The following is a 24,635-nucleotide window of genomic DNA, read 5'->3' as shown; positions in this document are numbered from 1 at the left end:
GTTCTGAGCTATTTTTAAACACTATATCCTATTTCTTTTTTCAGTGTTAAAATAAGAATACATTTAGTTTATATGTTTTTCAGAGGGGAGAGTTGCAGTATTACCATGCAATTAGCTTGCTCTATTCTTCTCTTCTGGAATAATGTAGTCATTGGAACTGTCAGCCAAAGGACCTTTTTTTGGAACTTTTTTTTTTTTTTTAACTCTAAAAAGTAACAAGTTTTTAAAATTAACCGAGAGAAAACAGCTGAAAGCATGCATTGAAAGGGTTAAGTCGACATGAAAGAATTCATTTCCACTTTAATGACCTAGCCTTGCTGGGTTAGGACTATGGGGAACATGCTTCTGACTTGTACTCCTATTGCCAATTAACACCTCCTATAACAGGTTGCCTCAGCTAGTCATTGAAGCTCAGACAGTAGAAATAGTTTACATGCAGCTTGTTTTTCACACTAGTTGTTTAATACTCACAAAATTAAAGTATTAAAAGGTTGTTTCTTACCTTGCTGGGTAAGAGATAAACAATACAGTGATAGTTATTTGTGAATGTTTGAATTTGCTTATTTTCTGTTCAGGTTTTTTTTCCCCTTCAGGGGTTATTAACTGAGGAAACTGAAGGTGGTGGTTTCATCAGATTTTAAATTTTTTGACAGAATTTGTCGAGGGTTATGTTGCATACCATAAATTAAGAATTATTTTCTGTCAGCTTTCCAATATACGTTTAGGTTTTATTTTGTTTTTAAAAATATAGTCACCTTCATTTGTTAATAAAACTTGCTTTCTCTTTGTTGAAAAATATTTTAACAGACCTCTAAAAATAATTCTATAATGCAGGACCAAATACCTTAAAACAGCCATTATAAAAATAAATAAGTCCAGGTAATATTTTAATCCTAGAACAACTTTTTAATAAATTTTGAAATGCTTTATGTCATTTCCTAAGGTAACTTTATATTTTTGGGTTTTTTTGGAGTGTTGCAGTTCAGTGATACTACTTATTTTACATTTCTTTTTAAGTGACACTTTGGTTCATGTTTAATCAGCAGGTACTTTAATAACATTATAAAATTGGCTAAATAATTGATACCAGTTCACACTAAGAGAAAGGTGGAGTAATATAACTAATAGTGTTAACATATTTGTTAAAAGGCCTGAGTAGGTAACACTTTGAGGCATTAGTTTTTATCCTGTTATAATGGCAAATGCCTTTTTTTTTTAACACTTAGTCAACAAGGGCTGCCCAAGTAAAAGTCACAGCCTTTTATGCTGGATCAGATTTTAACCTTCTAAATGGGGGGGGGAACCCACAAAAACACAAAAAAACAACTCATGTCTCATTTAATTTTACCACATTTAAAATTTGTGGGCCTGGGGGCTTCCTCGGTGGCGCAGGGGTTGAGTGTCCGCCTGCCGATGCAGGGGACACGGGTTCGTGCCCCGGTCTGGGAAGATCCCACATGCCGTGGAGCGGCTGGGCCCGTGAGCCATGGCCGCTGAGCCGGCACGTCCGGAGCCTGTGCTCCGCAACGGGAGAGGCCGCAACAGTGAGAGGCCCGTGTACCGCAAAAAAAAAAAAAAAAAAAAAAAAATTTGTGGGCCTGGATGATAATTTCTGTTTTACTAAATGTGACAGATAAAACTCATTGTACAGAGGTAAGTTTGATGGCCTTGTGGGGTCCCTAATAGGTATTATATCACTGGTTAGGTAGATTTTCATGTATGTATAAAGGTCAGTCACACTGCTTGTGCCTATGGCTCACCTGTTTTACCCTGCAGTTCTGTTAGATAGCTAACTTATACTCTTAGTCAGTTTAAAGGTATGGATTCCCCCCTACCTCATTTTAAACAAACTTATTTTAAAGAGTTAGGCACTTAAGTGATTTCAAAGTTGTGCCTGTAGGATTTGAGCATTGTGGATTTATATAGCAAAAGTAATTATTTCAGTTTCTTATTTGTATGAGGGGTATGTGCATTTTAGTTCCATGTTTTTTTACAGAAATATATAACTAAATCATATTCTAATTTTCAAATTGTTACATTCATTTAAGTTTTAACAGTAGACTATAAAGTTGTAGAACATTCATATATTTCTTATTTTACTTATTTGTTGTCAGTGATGTGTGTGTGTGCTTTTTGTGAAATACAGACCAATTTTCTTTAGTTTTTTATTTTATTTTTTCTTTTACGTAATACCACTTCAGTTATAAAAGTACCTTCAGTTATTCTCATAGTTGTTTTTAAAGAACCTTGGAGGTTAAGTTACATCATGTTCAATCTTTAAAAAAAAATGACTTTCTGTACTTGTTTATTATGGTGGTTAGATAGTTGTTATAAGGTCAATAGAGTTAACTTGAATAGTTCAAACACCATGTAAGTTGGTAATTTTAGAGCTATGCTGTTGATTAAACATCAGAAACATTTTCTTCATTGTTTATTTTTTAGAATAATAACAGCCTAAGCCAATTTTTGAAATTCAAAAAGTATTTGGGCCCAGGTTTTCATTTGATTTATATCACTGTATAGTTTTTTACTTTAGTTTACCCAGCATTTAGCTTAGTTTCTTTTTTCTTTAGTTTCTTAAACATAATAAATTCTCAATAAATGAAAGGTATTTGAAAGTAATTCAAATTCTGTACATTTATTCAAATTTTTTTCATCCTGTGAATGGAACACATGTAATTTGTCATTGTATGTGATCACCATATGTCCATTTTAGTTGAATGTAAACATAGACTAACAGTAGTTGATTTAAATCTAACATTAAAGTTTGTATCACTTTCTACTTGTGAAATCTTTTGTTTCTCATTAAAGTCATAGGATTATAAATATGAGACATGAGGGCAGGGGTAAAGGGACGTGGAAACTTTCTGTGGGTGAGGAATAAAAACCATCCTGTATCTCTTTTCCTGGGTGGCACCTCCCAATCCTGGAAGTCCCTTTCTGTGCCCATTACCACTTCATTACCCTGACTGCTCCTACTCTGTACATTTCTCCTCCTTGAATCACCCTGACTCACACGTGTTTTTTCTTAAGTTATTTAACATTTGATATAGAGCTATACCTCGATATCTTTATTTGCCTAGGGTATAGCCATCTTGCACCTCAAGTATCTTGAAAATTCTTACTTGATATCTCTGCTTCTGTAATGAACTAGTGTCCTACTTTTGTTGTTGTGCATATTTACTCAGTTCTTTAAAATACATTAAAGTGATACTCAAATATTTTGGTGCGCTGACATATGTACAACCATGATTTAATTGTTTGAATAAGGTGATATGTTTGTGAACTGTGCTTGCCTTACTACTTTTCTATCATTTGTATGCTGTGATTAAAAAAAAAAAGCCCCAAATGTTGTGTAACTTGTTTCCTACAGTATATTTTAATAAAAAGGCATATTTTTGTTTTCACAGTAGTGTACATACTATGTTATAAGTAAATTCAGTAGTGCCTTTTGGTCAGCCAAGCCCCCTGTGCCCATCTAGACTTCAGAAAATAAAGGGAGGCCCAGAAGTGTTCCCCGTTCTTAGTGGGCATACTAACTGCTTTTAGGTAGGAAGAGCATCCCAAGACTTATTTCCATTTTCTTTAGTAGGAAATGGCTCCAGGTGGAAGAGGATTCTAAAATTGTAAACAATGGAAAGGAACTAAGCTTCCAGAATAAAAGTATATTTGGGCATATGAAAAAGGGATGGTATGCTGTAGTGGAAAGGCCACATGGCTAGAAGTCAGAGACTTCATTTCAGTCCTGATGATCTGTGCCAATGTGTGTTTCGTCTGCCTTTCCATTTACATTATAAGCTTCTTGAAGCCTTCATTTAACCATACAGCTGTAGTACTAGGCACATGGTAAATACTTAAATATTATTTGGAGCCTGGGCTTGATCTCTGCCTCACATTTGAAAAACGATAAATTTTTTCAGAGCCTGAAAAAGAAAGTCCAGATTTTCTCTGAGAAGACCACATGGACCTTTGAATGAATTGGAAAACTTCAGGTTAAACAAAGACAAACAGATTTTTTCCACTCCAGGATTTTTCTTAGAGCCTCTAATATTCTAACATACAACATAAATTTGGGGGGTAGGGTGGATATTCATTATATCCCAAACTTACTTAACTAGGAGTGAACTCTGTGGATGGTATTTTCTTGAAACTCTTTCCCCAAAAATGAGTATTTAAAAAATCTCTGTCACACTGCAGAATAACAAAGAATTGATAAAACTTGGTGATATATTGACTATAAGGACTGAAGGAGAGTAAATGAAAATTTTGCCTAGGTTTCTAGTTTGAGACTCAAGATAATTATAAGTTGGGAAGGTTAGTTTGTAGAGAAACATGGTGAGTTTGATTTTTGAAGATGTTTAATTTGAGATGTCTCCCTTAGGAAATAATATGATGATTGGTAGTATTACTAAGTGAGGAGGGAACCCTTAAAAAAATATCATCTGATTTAATTAGTCATCAGATATTTGAACCCCTCTGTAACATTTTCCCCAATATGAACCACTTATGTTTGCATAACTCCAGTTACAGGGGACTCATTAACTGGAGCTCTTCTTTAGATAGCTTGGACCAATACAAGATTTTTCTTATATTGAAGCCAAATTCAATCTCCCCATAGCTTCATTCCATTAGTCCATAGTTCTACAAATTATATAGTCTAAATCAGTGGTTCTCAAATTTTAGCAAGCATCAGAATCACCTGGAGGGCTTTCTAAAAACCAAGATTTCTGGGCTCTGCCCCCAGAATTTCTGATTCAGTAGGAATGTGTGTTTATAACAAATTCCCAGGTGGTGCTGGTGCATCTGGTTTAGGGACTGCACTTTGAGAGCTATTAGTCTGAACTTTGTCTGACAGCTTTTCATATATTTGAAGACAGTTGTTTTGTATCTTGTCTTTTCCAAGCTTTATTAAGTTCTTTGGAATATTTCCTATATATCATGACTTTAAGTCACTTTTCCATACTTGGTAGCTCAGATTCTGAGAGTGAAGAACTCTGGAGTAGAATCCTTTACATACAGTCAGGAGCCAGCCATAAAAAGACCTCATGGTTCAGTGCTCTAAAATACTTTGCACTGGTAAATGTTGAAACTTGTGTGGTGTCTTATAGGTTAGTTCCTAATTTACCTCTGTTTGTTATCATGGCCTTCAGGATGGGAGAGGAATCTGCCTCCATGTGAATGTACTTCACAGCCATACTCCTTTTTATTAGCTTTCTTTTTAAATTAAGGGAAGTTTCCTTCAATATTGTAAGTTAAAAATATTCAATATAGCAGCAGGCTAGGGTACTTTTTTTTTTTTTTTTTTGCGGTACGCGGGCCTCTCACTGTTGTGGCCTCTCCCATTGCGGAGCACAGGCTCCGGACACACAGGCTCAGCGGCCATGGCTCACAGGCCCAGCCGCTCCGCGGCATGTGGGATCCTCCCCGGACCAGGGCACGAACCCGTGTCCCCTGCGTCGGCAGGCGGACTCTCAACCACTGCGCCACTAGGGAAGCCCAAGCTAGGGTACTTTTAACTTAAGGTAATATTGCTGATTAAGATGGCTAGAGTCATCTGAGATCTCAGAGAAAGGAGCTTTCAACAATATTTTTAAATTATTGGTTGTTATTTGTTCTTAGGTTTATCTGCATTATTAAAAGAACTATCATGAATATTCTGGTTCAAGCAAACATCACTGTTTATTTACTTAAATAATTTCTAAGAGTGCAAAAACGGGTTTAAAAGTTTGTACAGTTGTAAGGCTCTTGATATACATTGCTCAGTTGCTTTTCTGATAGTTTGTACTAATTCACGTTTCCACCAGTAGTGCTGAGAGTGTCTCTTTTATCACACCCGCTCCAAAATTGGGCATTGTAAAGCTTGTTTGATAGGAAAACAACAGCAACAACAATGTCTTAATGTGTTAATTGGCATTTCTTAATTAAAGGAGGTCAACTAGTGAGGTTGAATATTCTTCATATTTATTTCATTATTTCTTATGTAATTAGTTGCTTTATATTCTTTGCCCATGTTTCCATTAAGATTTTAGTATTTCGTTAACTTGGGTATTGACTTTTTGTCATAAATGGGGCAACTATTTTTTCAGGGTTTTTTTTTTTTTTTTCTTTTAACTTTTTTAGTACAGGTATACCTCATTTTATTGAGCTTCACTTTATTGTGTTTTGCAGATAATTTTGTTTTACAAATTGAAGGTTTGTGGCAACCCTGCATACAACAAATCTGTTGGTGCCATTTTTCTAACAGCATTTGCTCACTTCGTGTCTCTGTGTCATGTTTTGGTAATTCTCAATATTTCAAACCCTCCACCAGCAAAAAGATTATGACTCACTGAAGGCTCAGATGATGGTTAGCATTTTTTTTAGCACTAAAGTATTTTTAAATTAAGGTATGTACATTGTTTTTTTAAACATAATGCTATTGCACAGTTAGTAGGCAACAGTATAGTGTAAACATAACTTTTATATGCACTGAGAAACCAAAAAATTCATGTGACTTTCATTATTGTAATATTCACTACATTGGAGCGGTCTGGAATTGAACTCACAGTATCTCCAAGGTATGCCTGTATTCAGAAATTTTAGATTATATTGTCGGTTTTATATATTTTTTTTTGTTCAGTTGGGTTTGTAACTAGAATGTATTTCCTTGCCCAGGTCAAATTTATTTATTTAGTTAGTTAGTTATACTGAAATATTATCCATTAGTAAACAGTAACTTTCCATACTCCCCTCCATGCAGCCCCTAGCAGCCATCATTATGTTTTCTGTCTTTATGATTTTTGTTTGTTTGTTTTGTTTTGTTTTGTTTGTGGTACACGGGCCTCTCACTGCTGTAGCCTCTCCCGCCGTGGAGCACAGGCTCCGGATGTGCAGGCCCAGCGGCCACAGCCCATGGGCCCAGCCGCTCCATGGCATGCGGGATCCTCCTGGACCGGGGCACGAACCCACGTCCCCTGCATCGGCAGGCGGATTCTCAACCACTGCGCCACCAGGGAAACCCAGTATTTGTCTTTTTTGATTGGCTATTTGACTTAGCATAGTGTCCTCAAGGTTCATCCATGTTGTAGCATATTGCAGAATTTCCTTCCTTTTTAAGACTGAATAATATTCCATTGTGTATGTGTATACCACATTTTGCTTATCCATTCATCTATTGGTGGGTTGCTTCTACTTTTTAGCGCTTGTGAGTAACGTTGCTGTGAACATTGGTGTACAGACATCTCTTTGAGAACCTGCTTTCATTTCGGGGGGTTATATACCCAGAAGTTGAATTGTCAGATCTTACAGTGTTCAATTTTTAACTTTTTGAGAAATCACCATACTGTTTTTCACAGTGGCTGTACCATTTTATATTCCCACTGGCAGTGCATGAGGTTTTCCGTTTCTTCACATCCTTGCCAATACTTGTTTTCTGTTTGTTTTGTTTTTTATTATAGCCATACTAATAGGTGTAAGGTGGTATCTCCTTGTAGTTTGATTTGCATATCTCTAATGATTAGTGATGTTGAGCATCTTTCATGTGCTTACTGTCCATTTATATATCTTCTTTGGAGAAATGTCTATTCAAATCCTTTGCCCATTTTAAATCAGGTTTTGGTTGTTTTAGGAGTTCGCTATGTATTTTGGATATATAATTTGCAAATATTGTCTTGGCACCCTTGACACTCTTATTAAAAAATCATTTGACCCATATATGCAAGGGTTTATTTCTGAGCTCTCTGTTCAGTTCCATTGGTCTATATGTCTGTTTTTATGCCAATACCACATTGTTTTGGTTACTGTAGCTTTGTAGTAATTTTGAAATCAGGAAGTCTGAGTCCTCCAGTTTTGTTCTTTTTCAAGATTGTTTGGCTGTTCAGGGTCCCTTGAGATTCCATATGAATTTTAGGATGGGTTTTCTATTTTTGCAAAAGTTGTCATTGAAATTTTGACAGAGATTGCTTTGAATCCATAGATCACTTTGAGTAGTTTTGACATTTGAACAATATTAAGTCTTCCAGTCCATGAACATGAGATGTGTTTCCATTTATTTATGTCTTCTTTAATTTCTTGCAGCATTATTTTGTGGTTTTCATTGTATAAGACTTTCATCTTCTTGGTTAATTCCACGTATTTTATTCTTTTTGATGCTATTGTAAATGAAATTATTTTTGTAATATCTTTTTCAGATTGTTCATTATTTGTATGTAGAATTGCATGGTTTTTTATTTTTTTTTTTAAACATCTTCATTGGGGTATAATTGCTCTACAATGGTGTGCTAGTTTCTGCTCCACAACAAAGCGAATCAGCCATACACACACATATGCTCCCACATGTCTTCCCTCCTGCGCCTCCCTCCCTCCCACCCTCCCCATCCCACCCCTCCAGGCTGTCACAAAGCACCGAGCCAATATCCCTGTGCCTTGCGGCTGCTTCCCCCTAGCTATCTACCTTACTACGTTTGTTAGTGTGTATATGTCCATGACTCTCTCTCGCCCTGTCAAAAATCACCCTTCCCCCTCCCCATGTGGCACATATACACAATGGAATATTACTCAGCCTTAAAAAGAAATGAAATTGAGCTATTTGTAATGAGATGGATAGACCTAGAGTCTGTCATACAGAGTGAAGTAAGTCAGAAAGAAAAAGACAAATACCGTATGCTAACACATATATATGGAATTTAAGGGAAAAAAATGTCATGAAGAACCTAGGGGTAAGACAGGAATAAAGATGCATGGTTTTTTGAATGTTGCCTTTGTATCCTGCTACTTTACTGAATTCACTTATTAGATCTAATGTCCTTTTTGTGGATTCTTTAGGCTTTTCTTTTTTTTTTGCGGTACGCGGGTCTCTCACTGTTGTGGCCTCTCCCGTTGCGGAGCACAGGCTCCAGACGCGCAGGCTCAGTGGCCATGGCTCACGGGCCCAGCCGCTCCGCAGCATGTGGGATCTTCCCGGACTGGGGCACGAACCTGTGTCCCCTGCATCGGCAGGTGGACTCTCAACCACTGTGCCACCAGGGAAGCCCTAGGCTTTTCTTTGTATAAGATCATATCATCTGCAAACAGAGATAATTTTCCTTTCTAACTTGAGTGCCTTTTATTTCTCTTTCTTGCCTAATTGCTCTGGCTAGAACTTCCAGTACTATGTTGGATAGATGTGGTGAAAGCAGGCATCCTTGCCTTGTTCCCCATCTTAGAGGAAATGCTTTCAGTCTTTCACCAACATGGGACATTATGTTCACTGTGGATGTTTCATCTATGGCTTTTATTATGTTGAGGTAGTTTTCTTCTATACCTAGTTTGTTGAGTGTTTTTTTCATGAAAGAGTGTTGAATTTTGTCAAATGCTTCTTCTGCATCAATTGAGATGATCATGTGGGGTTTTTTTCCCCCTTCATTCTGTTGATGTGGTGTATTACATTGGCCAGTTTTTGTTTGTTGAACCATCAACCATCCTTGCATTGCAAGTTTTAATCCCACTCAGTCATGTGTATAGATAGTCCTTTGAATATGCTACTGAGTTCTGTTTGTTAGTATTTTGTAAGGATTTTTGTATTGATGTTCATAAGAGATACTGGTCTGTCTGTAGTTTTCTTTTCTTGTAGTGTCTTTGGTTTTGGTATCAGGGTAATGCTGGCTGGCCTCATAGAATGAATTAGGAGGTGTTCCCTTCACCAATATTTTTATCATGGTTTTGGTTATGATTTGATTTTTTTTAATGTAAATCATTGATCTATCTGGGTAGTGATAATGTGACATGGAGAAACAAATTTAGTTTTAAATGTTTTCCATATTGAACAGTTAAAAAAGAAAAGGTAAAGTAGAATATGTTCAATTCTATGGTAATAACTTTGAATCTAAATGAAATGAAACTTTCTGGAACAATATAATATTCCATCTAGTTTCAAGACAGGTAACCTGAATTTATTAATACCACTGCAGATGTTATAAAAATTAGCTCCAAAATCAGCGTCAGAGCCAAATGTTTCATTAGTGAACTTGTCCAAATTTAAATCTGAAGACATAGATAATTTAGTATATATACGTTTTATTACAACATAGAAAATGGGAAGTTGTAAAACTTTCCAATTCATTTTATACATCTAGCATAATGATATCAAAACCTGACAAATTTAACAGAAAAAAAGAAAATGTCAGGTCAGTCTCACTCATAATAATATATATAGTAATATAAATAAAAATTATATATAAATATATTTTAAATTTTAGTATAAAAATAGTAAATTAAACTTGAACAATTTATCCTGGAAAGGTGGTTTAATACTAGGAAATCTATTAATGTAACACATCACTGAAGAAAGGCAAGGTAAGTAAAATATAGTGGTCATTGTGGCTTCTTTTGCAAAAAGAAATAGCTATGTCACTGACAAATCTCACCAATCCTTTTGTTTTGTTTTAATTCTTATTTGTAAGCAGCATATACATGAATTTCCATTTTAAACCCATTATAGAAGGCCTTTAACAGGGGACTTTACCTCATTTATACCTCATTTATATTTTTTCATTTCATTTTCATTTCATATTTTTTATTGTCAGTGTTGTGTTAGCTTTTTCTTCTTCAGAGATTTGGTAAGGTGTATATTCAGTTTTAATGTTTGTTGTGGTTACTTTAAATTTGTTCAGAAGACTCTCAAATCCATATTTCTGTAATAGTCTAAGTCAACACTTAAACAGATCTCTTTTTTCCCCTCCTATATGTCAAACAGAGAGTTTTGTATACTTCATTTCTCTCCATCGCCCTATATAGTTATTGGGTGAGATCTGTGGTTTTGAACTCTGGTTATTTATGTTATTTAGCTCTCTCTGTTTTTAACTGCTTTCAGTGGTCTTAACAAATTGTTTTGTATAATGGCTTTTCCATTTTTAATTTTCTATTTTTGATTTGTGGGGTCTCAACTGGATCATTTATTCAAAAAGTTCTTTGAAGGAAGATACATGGAATCATATTTTCTGAGCCCTTGTGTATATAGTAATATATTTGTGGGCCTTCAGACATTTTTTTTTTCATAGAGTGTAATGTTTTTGACTCCACAAGGTATCTCTCTTAAAAGTCTGAAACTTTGTTTCATTGTTTTCTGCCATTTAATGTTGCAAAGAAATACAAAGTCAACTGAGGTGCATTTTTTTCTTCAGGTTATGTAGTTTTTCTATTTGTATGGTTTTAGAAATTTTGCTTTATTCATGTAGTTAAGATTTACCTAAGACTTTACAATGTATATAACACTTTTCTTCATTGATTATTGCCTGACATTTAGTGATGCAAAAGTTGAATTGTTTTTCATTCAAGAAAGTTTTCTTCAGCTTTGTCTTATTGATGCTTTCCATTTCTTATTTTATTCATAGGATCAACTGTATTTCTTAGCTTACATCTCCTTCCTTTCTCCTCTAGTATTATATTTTTAATAGTTTTCATCTATAACTTTTTTACTCTACATTCTAAGACATCTTCAAAAGTGTATGTTCTGTATCACTGAATTAAACTTGTCATAGTGTTATTTTTACCCTTGTTTACTCCAGTGTAACTTAATTCTTAACTGTTTTTCATCTTTTCATCTTGGTCTATCCTCCAGTGTTCTATTTCAAAGATAAGAAATCATCTTGTATTCTGCTGGTGCCAAATAGTTTTCCAGAATTTTGTATATGATTCCTATTTTTAAATGACTTTCCTCTCTTTGAATTATCTGAATGCTATTCCTCAGGAGTGTTTGCTGAAAGGCAATGTATGTAAATTGTACATTGCTCCACAGTTTTCTCAACTCAGGTCATCTTTGATCTACAGCTGTACTGGCTCTTACATAACTGTTTTAGCTCAGTTTCCAGGATATTTAATGGGGTTTTCTTCATTGCCTGGTTGTGTGCTATTCTGAACAGGTGAGCATGATGATAGAAAAATGATAGCATCTGCTCCAGAGATCCTTAACACATGTTCCATAGACAGTGTTTTACATGGGTTACTCTTTTTTTTTTTTTTTCTTTAGGTTGCAGTTCACTGCTACAAACCCTTCTCTACTTCTTTAAAAGTTGTTTTCTGGGAAATTTATTCTAACTAGATCAAGAAACAGAGTAGTAATAGAGTGAGAAGGGTAACAGGAAATATCACTGGCTCCTGTCTCAAAAAGCAACAATAGAGAAGCCAGCTACATGGTTTTCTGTTAGTATGTTTCTGAACCAGAAGAACATAGTGAGAGAGGAGCTAGCGATCTTTGTACTTGCTTGCCTATGGCTTGTTCTCTCTCCCAGGGTAACTGGTGGGTATTTTCCCTTCCTGTTCCATTGGCTTGCACTACCTTAACTTGTTCATTCTTTTTTTCCAACCAATACTTAGTGAGTTCTGTGTGCCAGGCACTTTGCTAGGTACTGGATATATATAATGCTGAACAAAACAGTGTTTCTTCTTTCATTGATGGCAGAAATAGTTTTTGAACTTTGTCAGTAATGCATTTTGGCAGAAATAGTTTTTGAACTTTGTCAGTAGTGCATTTTGGTGATGATGTGATGTTTTATTTCCCTATTCTTTTTTTTTTCTTAATAAGTATTTCCTGGCACATTGAGAAAGGCTGTATTAATAACTCTAGCCTAGATATCAGTTTTAACTTTTGTCATGGGCATTTTTTAAGTTGTTCTGAATTAGGAAATAACTTTTATGAATACAGTGTTCATTATCCTGACCTTAGGGTATTATTTCCCCAAAAACATCTTGTGACAATTTACTATTTCTTCTCTTTTTTTCTTAAATTTTTTAACTTTCTTAATTAGATGAATAAAATTATAATATCAACAAAATTATCTTGTTTTATGTGGTGACCTCAACAAATGTTTTGGCATGATAGCACTTTAGCTTACCTTAGAATTTTCATGTCTATTTGAAAGGCAAGCAGTAAAGCTGCATTAGGTGATAACAATGAAGAATTCGTTTCTTTTTAAAATATGTTATCTGACATGTATTTTTAAACATAAAATTTGAAGGATTGAAGGATTTTATGTTTCTCACCACTTTGTATATAAGGAGATAGAGGTAATTTTTGTATGTGATGCTTATATTTAGAGAAAACTTATTCTAGAACTTTTCATACTCAGTGCTTCCAGTAAGTATTATGAGCTTTTAAACAAAACAAAAATCACAGAATTTGGCATATAAATAGACAAGAAGCACAAAGTACACACAGACCTATAAGTGTGAAATGTAATGAGTAAAGCAATTTTTTAATTTTAGTAATAAGCAAATCCACGAAAGCAAGATAGAATATTGACTTACAATTTAGATGGCTAACGTGTTCATTATGTAATTGTAATAGAGTTATTGTTGAGGAAAGGGAACTTTAAGCAAAACAGGACCTGGCAATTAAAAGTCACATCTCTCGGGCTTCCCTGGTGGCGCAGTGGTTGAGAGTCCGCCTGCCAATGCAGGGGACACGGGTTCGTGCCCCGGTCCGGGAGGATCCCGCATGCCGCAGAGCGGCTGGGCCCGTGAGCCATGGCCGCTGAGCCTGCGCGTCCGGAACCTGTGCTCCGCAACGGGAGAGGCCACAGCAGTGAGAGGCCCGCGTACCGGGAAAAAAAAAAAAAAAGTCACATCTCATTTTAGTTTCCCAGGACTGCTCAGTATTAAAAAATAAGAAGCTTTCCATGTGCACTGATTGGGGCAGAATTAAATTTATAAGATTGTAGTCATCTTGAGGGTAAGGACTATATCTAAATTACTTTGTGTGGCAGAATGTTACACTAAATAGTGGTTTGGTGATTTTGATAAAGAAGATAGAATCCTTAGGGGGAAACATAGTATCTTCTTAGGCTGTAATAAGATTAATAGTAATATTTGTTTTAAAGGTAGTTGTCAGGATTTGGAAGTATTTTCATGTTAGCTATACCAGTCTCAACCAGTTTGTTCACATCTGGGGCAGTTGTGTTAAATTTGATATTGTATAGGGGAGGGGAACAACTTCATCAGGTGAAGTGAAGAGCACGTTGTTCACAGCTCTTTCACCTAGGGATTAGAGGTCTTCTCCGCCCCTCACCCCCCACCCCATACCTAAGTTTCTGCAGAGATCCCATAGCCCTAATCTACATGCTGTCTTTAGCTGAAAATCAGGCTCAGAGAATTTACTGTTCGTGTTGTTCCTTCAGTTAATCAGTTTACATTCACGTTGGGGTAAGAAACATAGCTAATTGGTGCATTATAGTTATTTTGTAGTGGAGGTAAATTAGCATCGCTGAAAGATTCAAGCATTCTGTCCATTGGACACTTACCTGAGTACTAAGTTTGATGTTTTCTACAGGTTTGATATTTACAAGCTTGTTTTGATTGTGTTGTAGCTGAATACTTAACATGTTTCCCCTAAACTCTTTTAAAACAATCATGTTTAAATAACTTGTAACTTTTAAATTTTAAACTCATAAGTTCTTTGTATTTATAATGATTTGTATGCTTGTTTCTAGGGCCCACCTACAGATGCTCCTGCAGTGGACACAGCAGAACAAGTCTATATCTCTTCCCTGGCACTGTTAAAAGTAAGTGTTGAATGGAGTTACTGGCTTCAGAGAGTTCAGCTACTTTCTCTCTTTTACTTCGGAATATTTTTCACGTTAACCCTCTCACACATAAGCTGTTGTTTTAGGTGCATGTATAAAATAGAGTGTTTTATTTCCACTGAAACACAATTAAGTTATTAATTTAAAAGAGGGGGGTGGGTCCAAAGATCTCAAAGCTTTGTGTCTATATATCTTCCTCTTTACAGATGTTAAAACATGGTCGTGCTGGGGTTCCAATGGAAGTTATGGGTCTCATGCTTGGAGAATTTGTTGATGATTACACCGTCAGAGTGATTGACGTGTTTGCTATGCCACAGTCAGGAACAGTGAGTACTTTTTTGGTTGCCTGATGCAACTAAACGTGTTTCTTTTCTCTTTTCTTTTCCTGTGTAAAATAACTCTCATCATATTGTAATTTTCTCTTTCTGATAGAAAAATTCATTATAAGATTAATGATAGAAATTTTTAGACTGTATTGAATCAAATCATTGATCTTTTAGATGCATTATGAATTCCCTGTAGATCCACAAATTGAATGATGCTAACATTTAATCCCTTTACTTGTTCTTTCAGCTTTAACTAGCATAGTGTACTGGATTTATAAGTTAGTTACCTTAAAATAGTAGGATACTAGTTTGATTAGTTTGAACACTTGGTTCAAAAGATTTCAGAGACACTCTTGTTTTACGCGGGCCTCCCACTGTTGTGGCCTCTCCCGTTGCGGAGCACAGGCTCTGGACGCGCAGGCTCAGCGGCCATGGCTCACAGGCCCAGCCGCTCCGTGGCATGTGGGATCTTCCTGGACCAGGGCACAAACCGGCGTCCCCTGCATCGGCAGGCGGACTCTCAACCACTGCGCCACCAGGGAAGCCCCCAGAGACACTCTTAATTAGAGTTTCAACTCACTTACATTATCTAGTCCTCATGTTTTGTTTTTATTGTTTTGAAATATCACCCTTTTTAAAATGTTCTGTGTATGGTGATAAATGACTCTTAAGCTTTTCCTATTCAAAATGTTAAGTTTAAAAAAAAAACAAAAAACCATGACAAACTTTAGTTCTTTTTTGCCTTTTTTCGCATGGTAATTTGTTAATGGACGAGCCATACTGCATACACATTTTGAAAGTCCTCTACTTTAATGCATTTAGAATGCATTGTTCTTTGTGGGAGTTTTTTGTTTTGTTTTGCTGTTTTGTTTAATGCATTGGACTTGTAGATAGGTATGTATTTAGATTTTTTTTTAATGGCCAAAAAACAATAACCATTTACTTACCTTCCAAAAAATAACACATATATCCTTCTCATCTACTTGCCTAAGAAAATATAATATGTATATTCGTCTGATGAATGTCCTTATGTGGATATCCATTGTAGTAAAGGGTTCTTAAGTTTTAATATCCTTTATTTCCTTGTACTACAAGTGCTTGTTTGACAATATAAAATAGAATATTTGATTCCCCATGTTCATTCTCTGTAGTAGAGTTGGAAAGTTTTTCTTCTAGCCCAGGAGTTAGCAGACTTTTTCTGTAAAGACATATATCTCTGTCTCATATTCTTGTTTTGTTTTTTTTTTTTTTTTAAACCACCCTTTAAAAATGTTAAAAAACATTCTTAGGCTGTAGGCAGTAGATTGCATACCCCTGTTCTTGATGATGCACTCTCAATTAGAATTCAAAATACTGTTTATTTTGGTAGGAAGAAGTGCTTATGTTAACTGGTTTGTTTAGGTAGATTAGACTTAAATTCCTGATGTTAGAGGAAAACCTTGAGGGAGCTATAATGGCAGTGATCTATCACTGGAGAGATAATATGAATGCCTTTAATTCTTCCATGTCCTAAAATTTTCTTTTGGTTGAACTAGCAAAATAATGCAACATTTAAAAGACTTGGTTGCAGATTGCCTCTTGTGGGGAATATTTTGAGAATGCTGTTATATTTGAGGTAATATTCAAATGTATATATTTCCCTCCAATTGCCTAATCTACCAAGTAGTCCTAACTAAAGCACTGAACATCCTCCCCTCCCAACTCAGCCAACCAAAAAACAAAAACAACTCTGGGAAACTATTAAATTATTTTCCTTCCTCAAGGTGTTTATATTACTGAAGAAAAAAAATAACCGACTTGAACTGTTGATTATTATAATAGCACAATATTTGTAGAACTTCAGATGAGATGGAAGAGGCCTAGTGCTTATCAGTTATCAGAGGATGATGTTAGGAAGTATGCTTGCCTAGACTGATCTAACCAAAAAATAGTTGGTTCACTTATTTGGTATTTCTGGTGTGTGTATATATACACACACACATTAGTCATGGCCATAAACTCTTTTAAAGGAGCCTAAAAACTATCTTAACTCAAAAAAAAAAAAAAAACTATCTTAACTCATTAGCTAACAGCAGTATGGTACTTGGCAATTTTTTTGTTTTCTTGGTACTTGGCAATTTAAAAAGTTTTATTGATGTGTGGTTTATAATTGAATGACATGAGTGGGTATCAAATATGGGTATCAAAACCTATTAACTTATTTTGGTATCCCAAAATAATATACACAGGTTTTTAGGCAGTAGCTTTTTGTTCATTTATCTTATAATATATTTTTTTTTCTCATTGTTATAGAAGCTAATCGTTTTGCTTTCTTTCTAAATCAGGGTGTCAGTGTGGAGGCAGTCGATCCAGTGTTCCAAGCCAAGATGTTGGATATGTTGAAGCAGACAGGAAGGTAAGTATTTCAAATGATCATATAATGGAATTATGGGAAATATTTTCAGAAATGTATCTCAGAATTTTACATGTTGGTGAATATCATTCTTAGGGAAAAAAAAACCACGTAATTAATGTAAAAGTATCACTGTCAGTGCTCTGCACCACCTATCTAGTATCTCTTTTCTCTAGAATCATAGAAATTTGCCAGTTAGGAAACTGCCTCATGTTAAAATTCTCAACTGTTACATAGTAAATTTGGACTGTAGCTTCCCACCGTTTAGCATATGGAGTTACTCTCTAGTCACTTATAATTGAAAGAGCTTGTATGTTCCAAAATTTGAGAGTTGCAGCTAAATAAAATTCTGAATATTTAATTATATTTGTAGTCATACTGAGTTTTAAAGACAGGGAAAGTACAATCCAAATATTGTTCAAGTTTTTTACCCCAGATTAAATCTCTCAATAGTTGTCATTCTCTTGCTCAAATTCTTCTACTGTGGAAAAAACTTCAAAATTAATGTTAGCAAAAGGCTCAGCAGCTGAGCAGAACAGTGCAAATTGGTTTTTGACTGAGTTCCTAGTTCTACTGCTGGTTTAATTGATATTTAATCCTTTCACAACAGTGGATCCTGGTGTCCATTGTTAAAAATGTACTCTGCCTGGAAAATCCAACTCCCAGAGCTAAGGAGTTAAAGAGTAGATATTTACTTGAATGCTGAAAGGGTAAAAACTGGCTCTGCGAAAGTGTGGTAACAAGGTGAAAAACTGAAAGCCTTATCTACCACTGCTAATGCGCATCTCTTAATGATAGCACTCCTTTGTCACACTTTTTCATTTCCATGTTTTCTGGATAATATGGTGTATGATTTCAGTGTTTCTAATGGTGCTTTTTCACACCTGTGTGTTTTTCATGTCTTCTTAATTTATACCGTTAGTGTGTTGTTTCTTTTCTATCATAAATGTAGTACTTATTCTGTTCTGAACGGCTGAATGCCCTCTTTGTTTCAGGCCTGAGATGGTTGTTGGTTGGTATCACAGTCACCCTGGCTTTGGTTGTTGGCTTTCTGGTGTGGATATCAACACTCAGCAGAGCTTTGAAGCCTTGTCGGAAAGAGCTGTGGCAGTGGTTGTGGATCCCATTCAGAGTGTAAAAGGAAAGGTAGAGTGGATTCTATCTTTATTAGCATCTCCTGCCACATTCTATTTACAGATATATCACATAAAAATCTATTTTGTTTAAAGCATGATTCTTAATTACACAAAAATACCAACCAAACAAAAAACTGTACCAGTTAATAAATGTGTCTTGGTATTATTATTAGCAATTTACCTATTTAGAGATTTGTTTCCACTTTAATTAGTCTAATTATAAATGTTTATCTTTAATTTTTATTTCATAGATTTAGGAATGTTAATCATACTGAAAGCCTTCTATATACATTTTATTAATATTTTAATAAACATTGCTGTACCTTCTTTTATTTTAAAATGGTGAATTTGGGATTGGCACATTTAAAAAATCTAAAGAGCTCTGTTTGCAGACATTGTGCAGGACATATTCTGCAGTTGTAGGTTCCAAATATTTTAGACAGTGAAAACTTGACCCAAACACTTGGTATCAACCGTTTGCATTTTTGGAGTGAGGACACAGATGAATGATTAGATATGCTAAATGATTCTGAAAAGAGATTAACTTGCAAAGCATATTGAGTTATAGTTGTTCTTTGTTGAAATCTTTTGTTCATGTTTAGTTCTTTTTTCCTTCTTTTTTTTCTTTTTTTCTTTCTTTTTTTTTTTTTTCTTTCTTTCTTTCTAGCCCCATATGCCATTTTCCTATTTCCTGCCTCATGACAGCAGGGAGCAGCTCTATTATCACCTTCACAGAGCTGTCTGCAAATGTGAGAGGCAATTCGATTTTGCTCAACCACAGGGAGAGTGGATTAGAAAAACTACAGAACATACAGAAATTGGCTAGGTGGTTACTGCTTTAAAATACTGCTGAGGTGTCTTGTTTGAGCATGTACGTCCATTGTAGTGTAGAATAATTGCTAAAATACAATCACAATACATTTATGGAATCCTTTTTATGGAGCTTTTACAAATAATTTTTGGAGCACTTAAAAATAAATATTAGCTTATCAGACCTGGAGTTTGATAGTATTGCAGATTACATTTACATCTGCTCACCAGCTCAGACAAACTATGGCTGTTTAAACATGGAGTTTTTATCTGTCATGAATTTGAACACTTTCTGACATTATATTATTGTGATGAATAAAAATTGAGGTCTTTTCTAAATCTTGATCCTATTAGATGTGATTTAGCTTTTTAGAGGCAGAAACTAGCCACAAAAACAATAATAATAGAAACTGATAATACTAGGCAGTTCTGAATGGGTAACTTCTGAGGCTTGCTATATAACTATATTTCAATTTATTTACTTTCTGTTTTACTAAGTGTATTGTTATTTAACTGATATAGATAAAAGGAGTTGAAAATCTTTGACATTTGTTAGTTTTATGAACTAAAGTACAGTATATTTAAGTTTAATTCTCTGATAATTAAGATACCTTATAAAAAAGTAACCCATAAGTAACTCATTTAAGTAATAATTATTATTTTAGAAATATAATAGAATTATCTGATTAAATTCCCATGCCACAATATATACTACTAATAATTGAAGCTTAATTTTAAACATAATTAGAATTCTGTTTTGTAGTTTTAGTGTGACTTTTTAGGATACTTAACTCACGTGATGGTGGCTGCTTTGAAAAGGAAAATATAAACTTAAATACAATGAAAGAAAGCAGTTTCAAAATAGAATGTAAATAAATGAATATGTGTTTTGGTTATCTTGTTTATAGTATTTTAAATGGCAGTTTTAGTTTCCAAACCTAGTTTTTAGTTTTCCAAACCTAGTATTATATAACTGTGGAGTTTGCATTGTTTGTTTCTAATTAACCATGATTCAAAGAATGCATTTCATTAAAAAATATACTTGTATCACATGACTCTGTTGTCATGTGGTAAAATGCAGTATTTAAAAATATATATCAAAAATTACTTTAGGAAATTACATGTATCGCTGTCTAGTTTTATATGTCATGAAAACAATTATTTGGAAAAAATTTAGTATAAGCATCTATCACTGATGATTCGCATCACTTGTTGTACCTAACGAGATCCATACAATTATATCACCTCAAATAAGGATCCATTTTTTTGTCAATAAGGTAACTTCATTTATAAGGTTTCTGAGTTTGGTTATAATTTATAGTTCTCTCAGTGTCTCAAAACTGAATTAAATTAAATGTTAGTAAGTCCATGGCCAGAGTGTTCTAGTTAAATCATTATACTTAAGAATATAAACTTACAAGAAAATGAAGAGTAACATAGGACTCTCCCTTCCCTTTCCCTGCACATGATTTATCAAAGCTGTCAAAATATTTAGCAAGGCAATGATTAGATCAAGAGTTAAATGACAATCTATATATAAAGGATTTAAGTGGGTGTCTGTTCTTTTAATACCTCTTTCCTGTATATTTTTATATTTTCATTTTTGTAAGTCCCAGTATTATCTCTGTTTTTTTGAGTGATTAGGTAAAAATGGATTCTTTCTTTGTAATCTCAATTGATTCAAACTGGTTGATTTCCTTTTATAGTGACTTGACTTTATCTTTATGGAATTATTGCTATGTGCCAGGTATTATGGCAATAATCATTTGAACTTGTCTCATTTATTCTTTTTGATCATTCTGGAAATAGGTTCTATTATTCCATTTGTCAATGAAAGGGTATAAAAATTTAGGGTCAAAAAGATTACTTTGCCCAAAATCATACTATTATGTATTAAGCAGCAGAACAAGGATACAAATCTAGGTCTATAAAATTTCAGAACTCAAGCTGTTTACTGGCTCTTTAATATTAGACAGTTATGAATAATGTAATTAGAATAACTCAGGAATGGAAAATGAGTACCAAAGTCATTGCAGGGCCTTTTCTTAATTTACGTGTGTAGATATCATTCCCTTCAACATAAGTCAAGAGGAAGGAGCTGCACAGTTTCTCAGAGTTCTCGAGAGTTCTGGGTACTATTTTTAGTAGATATTATATATTAATTGATTTTCTCATATAGTATTTTTCTATTAATTAAAAACAGTTTAGACAGACTCACATCTGTCAGTGACATCCCTAGGACCAAACATTGAGACCAACATAAAAAATAAAATGTACTATATGATAAAGAATCCATATCACTGTATATCACATAATCTTGGAAATGTTTAAAAATGATACAGGCGAAAAATCAATGATAATAACATTTGTAATTTAAATGGAGTGTAAGCTTATAGAAATTACCAGCAAGCTCCACTCAAAACTTACCAGTGAAATAGTTTTTAAGATTCTGTTTTAGTTTACTTGTAAAGAAAACACGTATTAAAATATTTTAAACTTCAGTTCTCAAGTGGTATGGTGGCAACCTCTTGCTTAATGTTTTGTTATCTTGTATATTCAGCCTACACCTGGACTTAATCCAGCAACAAATTTAGAAGTAAATTCAACTTGTAATATGACTATACTTCTTCATTAGGGCAAAAAGAACAGTCACTTTGTGCAAAGTCATAAAACTAGCCTACAACCATGACTACTTTTGAGAACTAATTTTCTTGTCAGGATTCCTGTCAGTAAAATGTTCACATGTTACCTGCTAACTCCAAACAATCTTTGTGTCTGTTCTCTATTTTGAAAATACAATCACTAAAACCCCTTTTATCTCAAATAAATCTTCACACTGGCTGGACTTTCTTGAAGATTTTTTATTTACTTTGATTGGAAATACTCAATGGGCTTCTGAAAATGTGGTGTTTAGTTTCAGATCAACTCATCATCAGGTATTTCTTAAGTACAGCTGATATGCCTGTATGCTAATGATTTGGGGATACAAATTAAATAAAAAATGGTCTTAGTCTTTTTGAGAAGATAAGTCATATACATTTAGTGTCACTGGTGAGCCAGACAACATTCTGCTAGTTATGTGCTGGTAATCCTACACTGCATACTGATATAATACAGATTATACTGGTACTGCTTTGTTTCTGTAACTAAGTATTAAATTGGTTGCTAGTGACAAATGATTCAACAAATACTTATCTAGAACCTTTTATGTGTCAATATGCAATAAAATAGTACTTGTATAGCAAACATAGTAAATGCAGATTAAAAGTAGGCAGAAATCAGTGTAGACTGCATAAAGTACATGAAGTTTGGACTGAATTTTAAGGATACCACTCTGTTATTGTTGTCTTTTAATCAGCGTTTTACAGAAAAGGTAGGGCTCTGAAGAGTAACTACAAAACATAGGGGAAAGAATGAGGGAATGTATGTTATAGGAGCTTACCTTTTATTTTCAGATATCTAGAAGGTCATGTCTTTTTCAAGGTAAGGGGGAAAATACTTTACTTATCCAAGAAATTTTGTATTCGAAAGTTTTAAGATGGTGACAATTTTAAACTACTCCACTAATAGTTTTGTTTTAGCATTTTCTTATTGCTATTAAAAATTATATACCATAAAGGCTGGGCATAAAGTAAAGAGCACAGGCTTCGGGATCAGGCCTGTATTAGAATCCAATTTTTATCTCTTCTTTATAGCATGACCTTGAGCAACTTACCTAATCTTGAGCTTCAGTTTTCTCATCTGTTAAACAGGGATTTTAGTAACTATCTCATAGTATTATATTATGAATATTATAAAGTGATATATGTAATCATTACAGGGCACATGCATATAGAAGGTGTGCAATAAATATCACTTTATTATTCTGAAGATTAAAATAATTGATACTTAACAGGAAAAACAACTAGCATATTTAAAAAAATAGAATGTGAGCATTTCTGAAAATGTTGTTAAGAACAAGTCTATAAATTAATTACTAACTTGCTCACTTTAGGAAGATGAAGGTAATAATTACAAAAGAAATGAAAACTTTCCCGTTTATATTTTGTACGTTCAGACGAATTTAGGAACACTCTTCTGATTCAGCTGATTTTTTTATTGAGCACTTACTGTTTTTCCAACATATTTCTCTGGGGCATGCTGATGAAAAAGAAAATGAATATATTACTTTAAAATTCTGGCCTTTGAAATGATGGTTGTGATTGAAACCGTTTTGTGTTTCATTCACCTGTCTGTATGTTGTCTCTCTCACAAGATTGGAGCTTCGTTTAAGGGAGAAACGTTTCCATATCTTGGAATTGATGCAGTGTCTGCAAAAAGTAGTTTTTTTAAAATAAATGTATATAAGGTAAAATCAGGAATGAATGTTTCAGTGGTCAGCTAGCTGTTACCAATTCAGACTTTTAGCATATAAGAAAACTGTAACTAATTTTGTGAGGTTAAGTAATTTGTATACATTAGCGGTGATCACTTATTAAATGAGTGAAACATGAGATTGACAAGGTCAGTGAGCCAGTTTGTTCATAGACATTAACCTTGATGAATCCGAGCCTTGTGTAATCAGAGTTAGAGTTCAAGTTTATCATGTCATTTGTCTTCCAAAGGTAGTGGAAGATATTTAGAATAGCTGTCATTCATAAGATTTTCTGTTGATCAGTATCCCATAAAGGTTAATTAGGGCTGAATAATTCTTATCTCAAATTGTATATATACACATACCTTTCCTTTGCCTAGTTTTTCAGACTGAAAGAGAAAAATAGAAAATAGGACACATAAAAATTCTATTTCCATTCCTAATATAGCTCTGTGAGCATACTCATCCAACTCTTGGAACAAGGTTAGTTACTATATTATCTTTTGTTTGTGTCCTGTTTTTTACTCCTAGTATCAATTTGAAGTTTTATAACACTCTTAGACAATCTGTGAGGATGTCTAAGAAAATATTTTAGGTGCTAATGTGCATGTACTATTCCTGATAGACTTAATAGTCTTAAATTATAACATTAATTTAGCTGATAAATCAGAAATTGTCAGCTAAGAATTTTAAACCAATTTTATGTTTAAAATTCTAAGAAGCATAAATCTGATATAGAACTAACAGTTCTTAGTTTTGTTCTTTTAATTTAGAGCTTCTGTATTAGTAATATAATTTCTGAGCTAATATATTATTGTTTAGTAATTGCTATGCATTTGAGTGATAGACATCTGCTTCAAATTAGTTTGAATTCAGCTGTTTCTGTAAAGATATAGGAAAACCTTTAAAACAATGTCCCATTATCTATAAGAATATTATTTATTGACTCTTTTGCCTCTTGAATGCTTTTCTTTCCCCAATCTAACGATCCCTGGTCATTCATTCAACAGACATTTATTGATCATTACTGTGTGCCAGGCATACAGTGGACACACTGGAGAGTAAGATCTACTCCCTGTCCTT

The 24,635-nt window shown here is 34.2% G+C and overlaps 1 protein-coding gene across 4 annotated transcripts in view; it reads left to right on the top strand.

Annotated features, from left to right (window-relative positions):
* Nucleotides 1–24,635, top strand: part of PSMD14 (proteasome 26S subunit, non-ATPase 14) — a 95,150-nt gene that overhangs the window by 40,152 nt on the left and 30,363 nt on the right. For all 4 annotated transcript variants that reach the window (XM_032637228.1, XM_032637229.1, XM_032637230.1 and 1 more), the window contains 4 exons: nt 14,442–14,513; nt 14,741–14,860; nt 17,185–17,255; nt 18,248–18,398. In XM_032637228.1, coding sequence (XP_032493119.1) covers nt 14,442–14,513; nt 14,741–14,860; nt 17,185–17,255; nt 18,248–18,398 — 414 coding nt within the window. The remainder of the gene's footprint in view (nt 1–14,441; nt 14,514–14,740; nt 14,861–17,184; nt 17,256–18,247; nt 18,399–24,635) is intronic.

The sequence above is a fragment of the Phocoena sinus genome, chromosome 7 (assembly GCF_008692025.1).
Source record: "Phocoena sinus isolate mPhoSin1 chromosome 7, mPhoSin1.pri, whole genome shotgun sequence".
Classification (NCBI taxonomy): domain Eukaryota; kingdom Metazoa; phylum Chordata; class Mammalia; order Artiodactyla; family Phocoenidae; genus Phocoena; species Phocoena sinus.
This window is presented reverse-complemented; position numbering and strand designations above follow the sequence as displayed.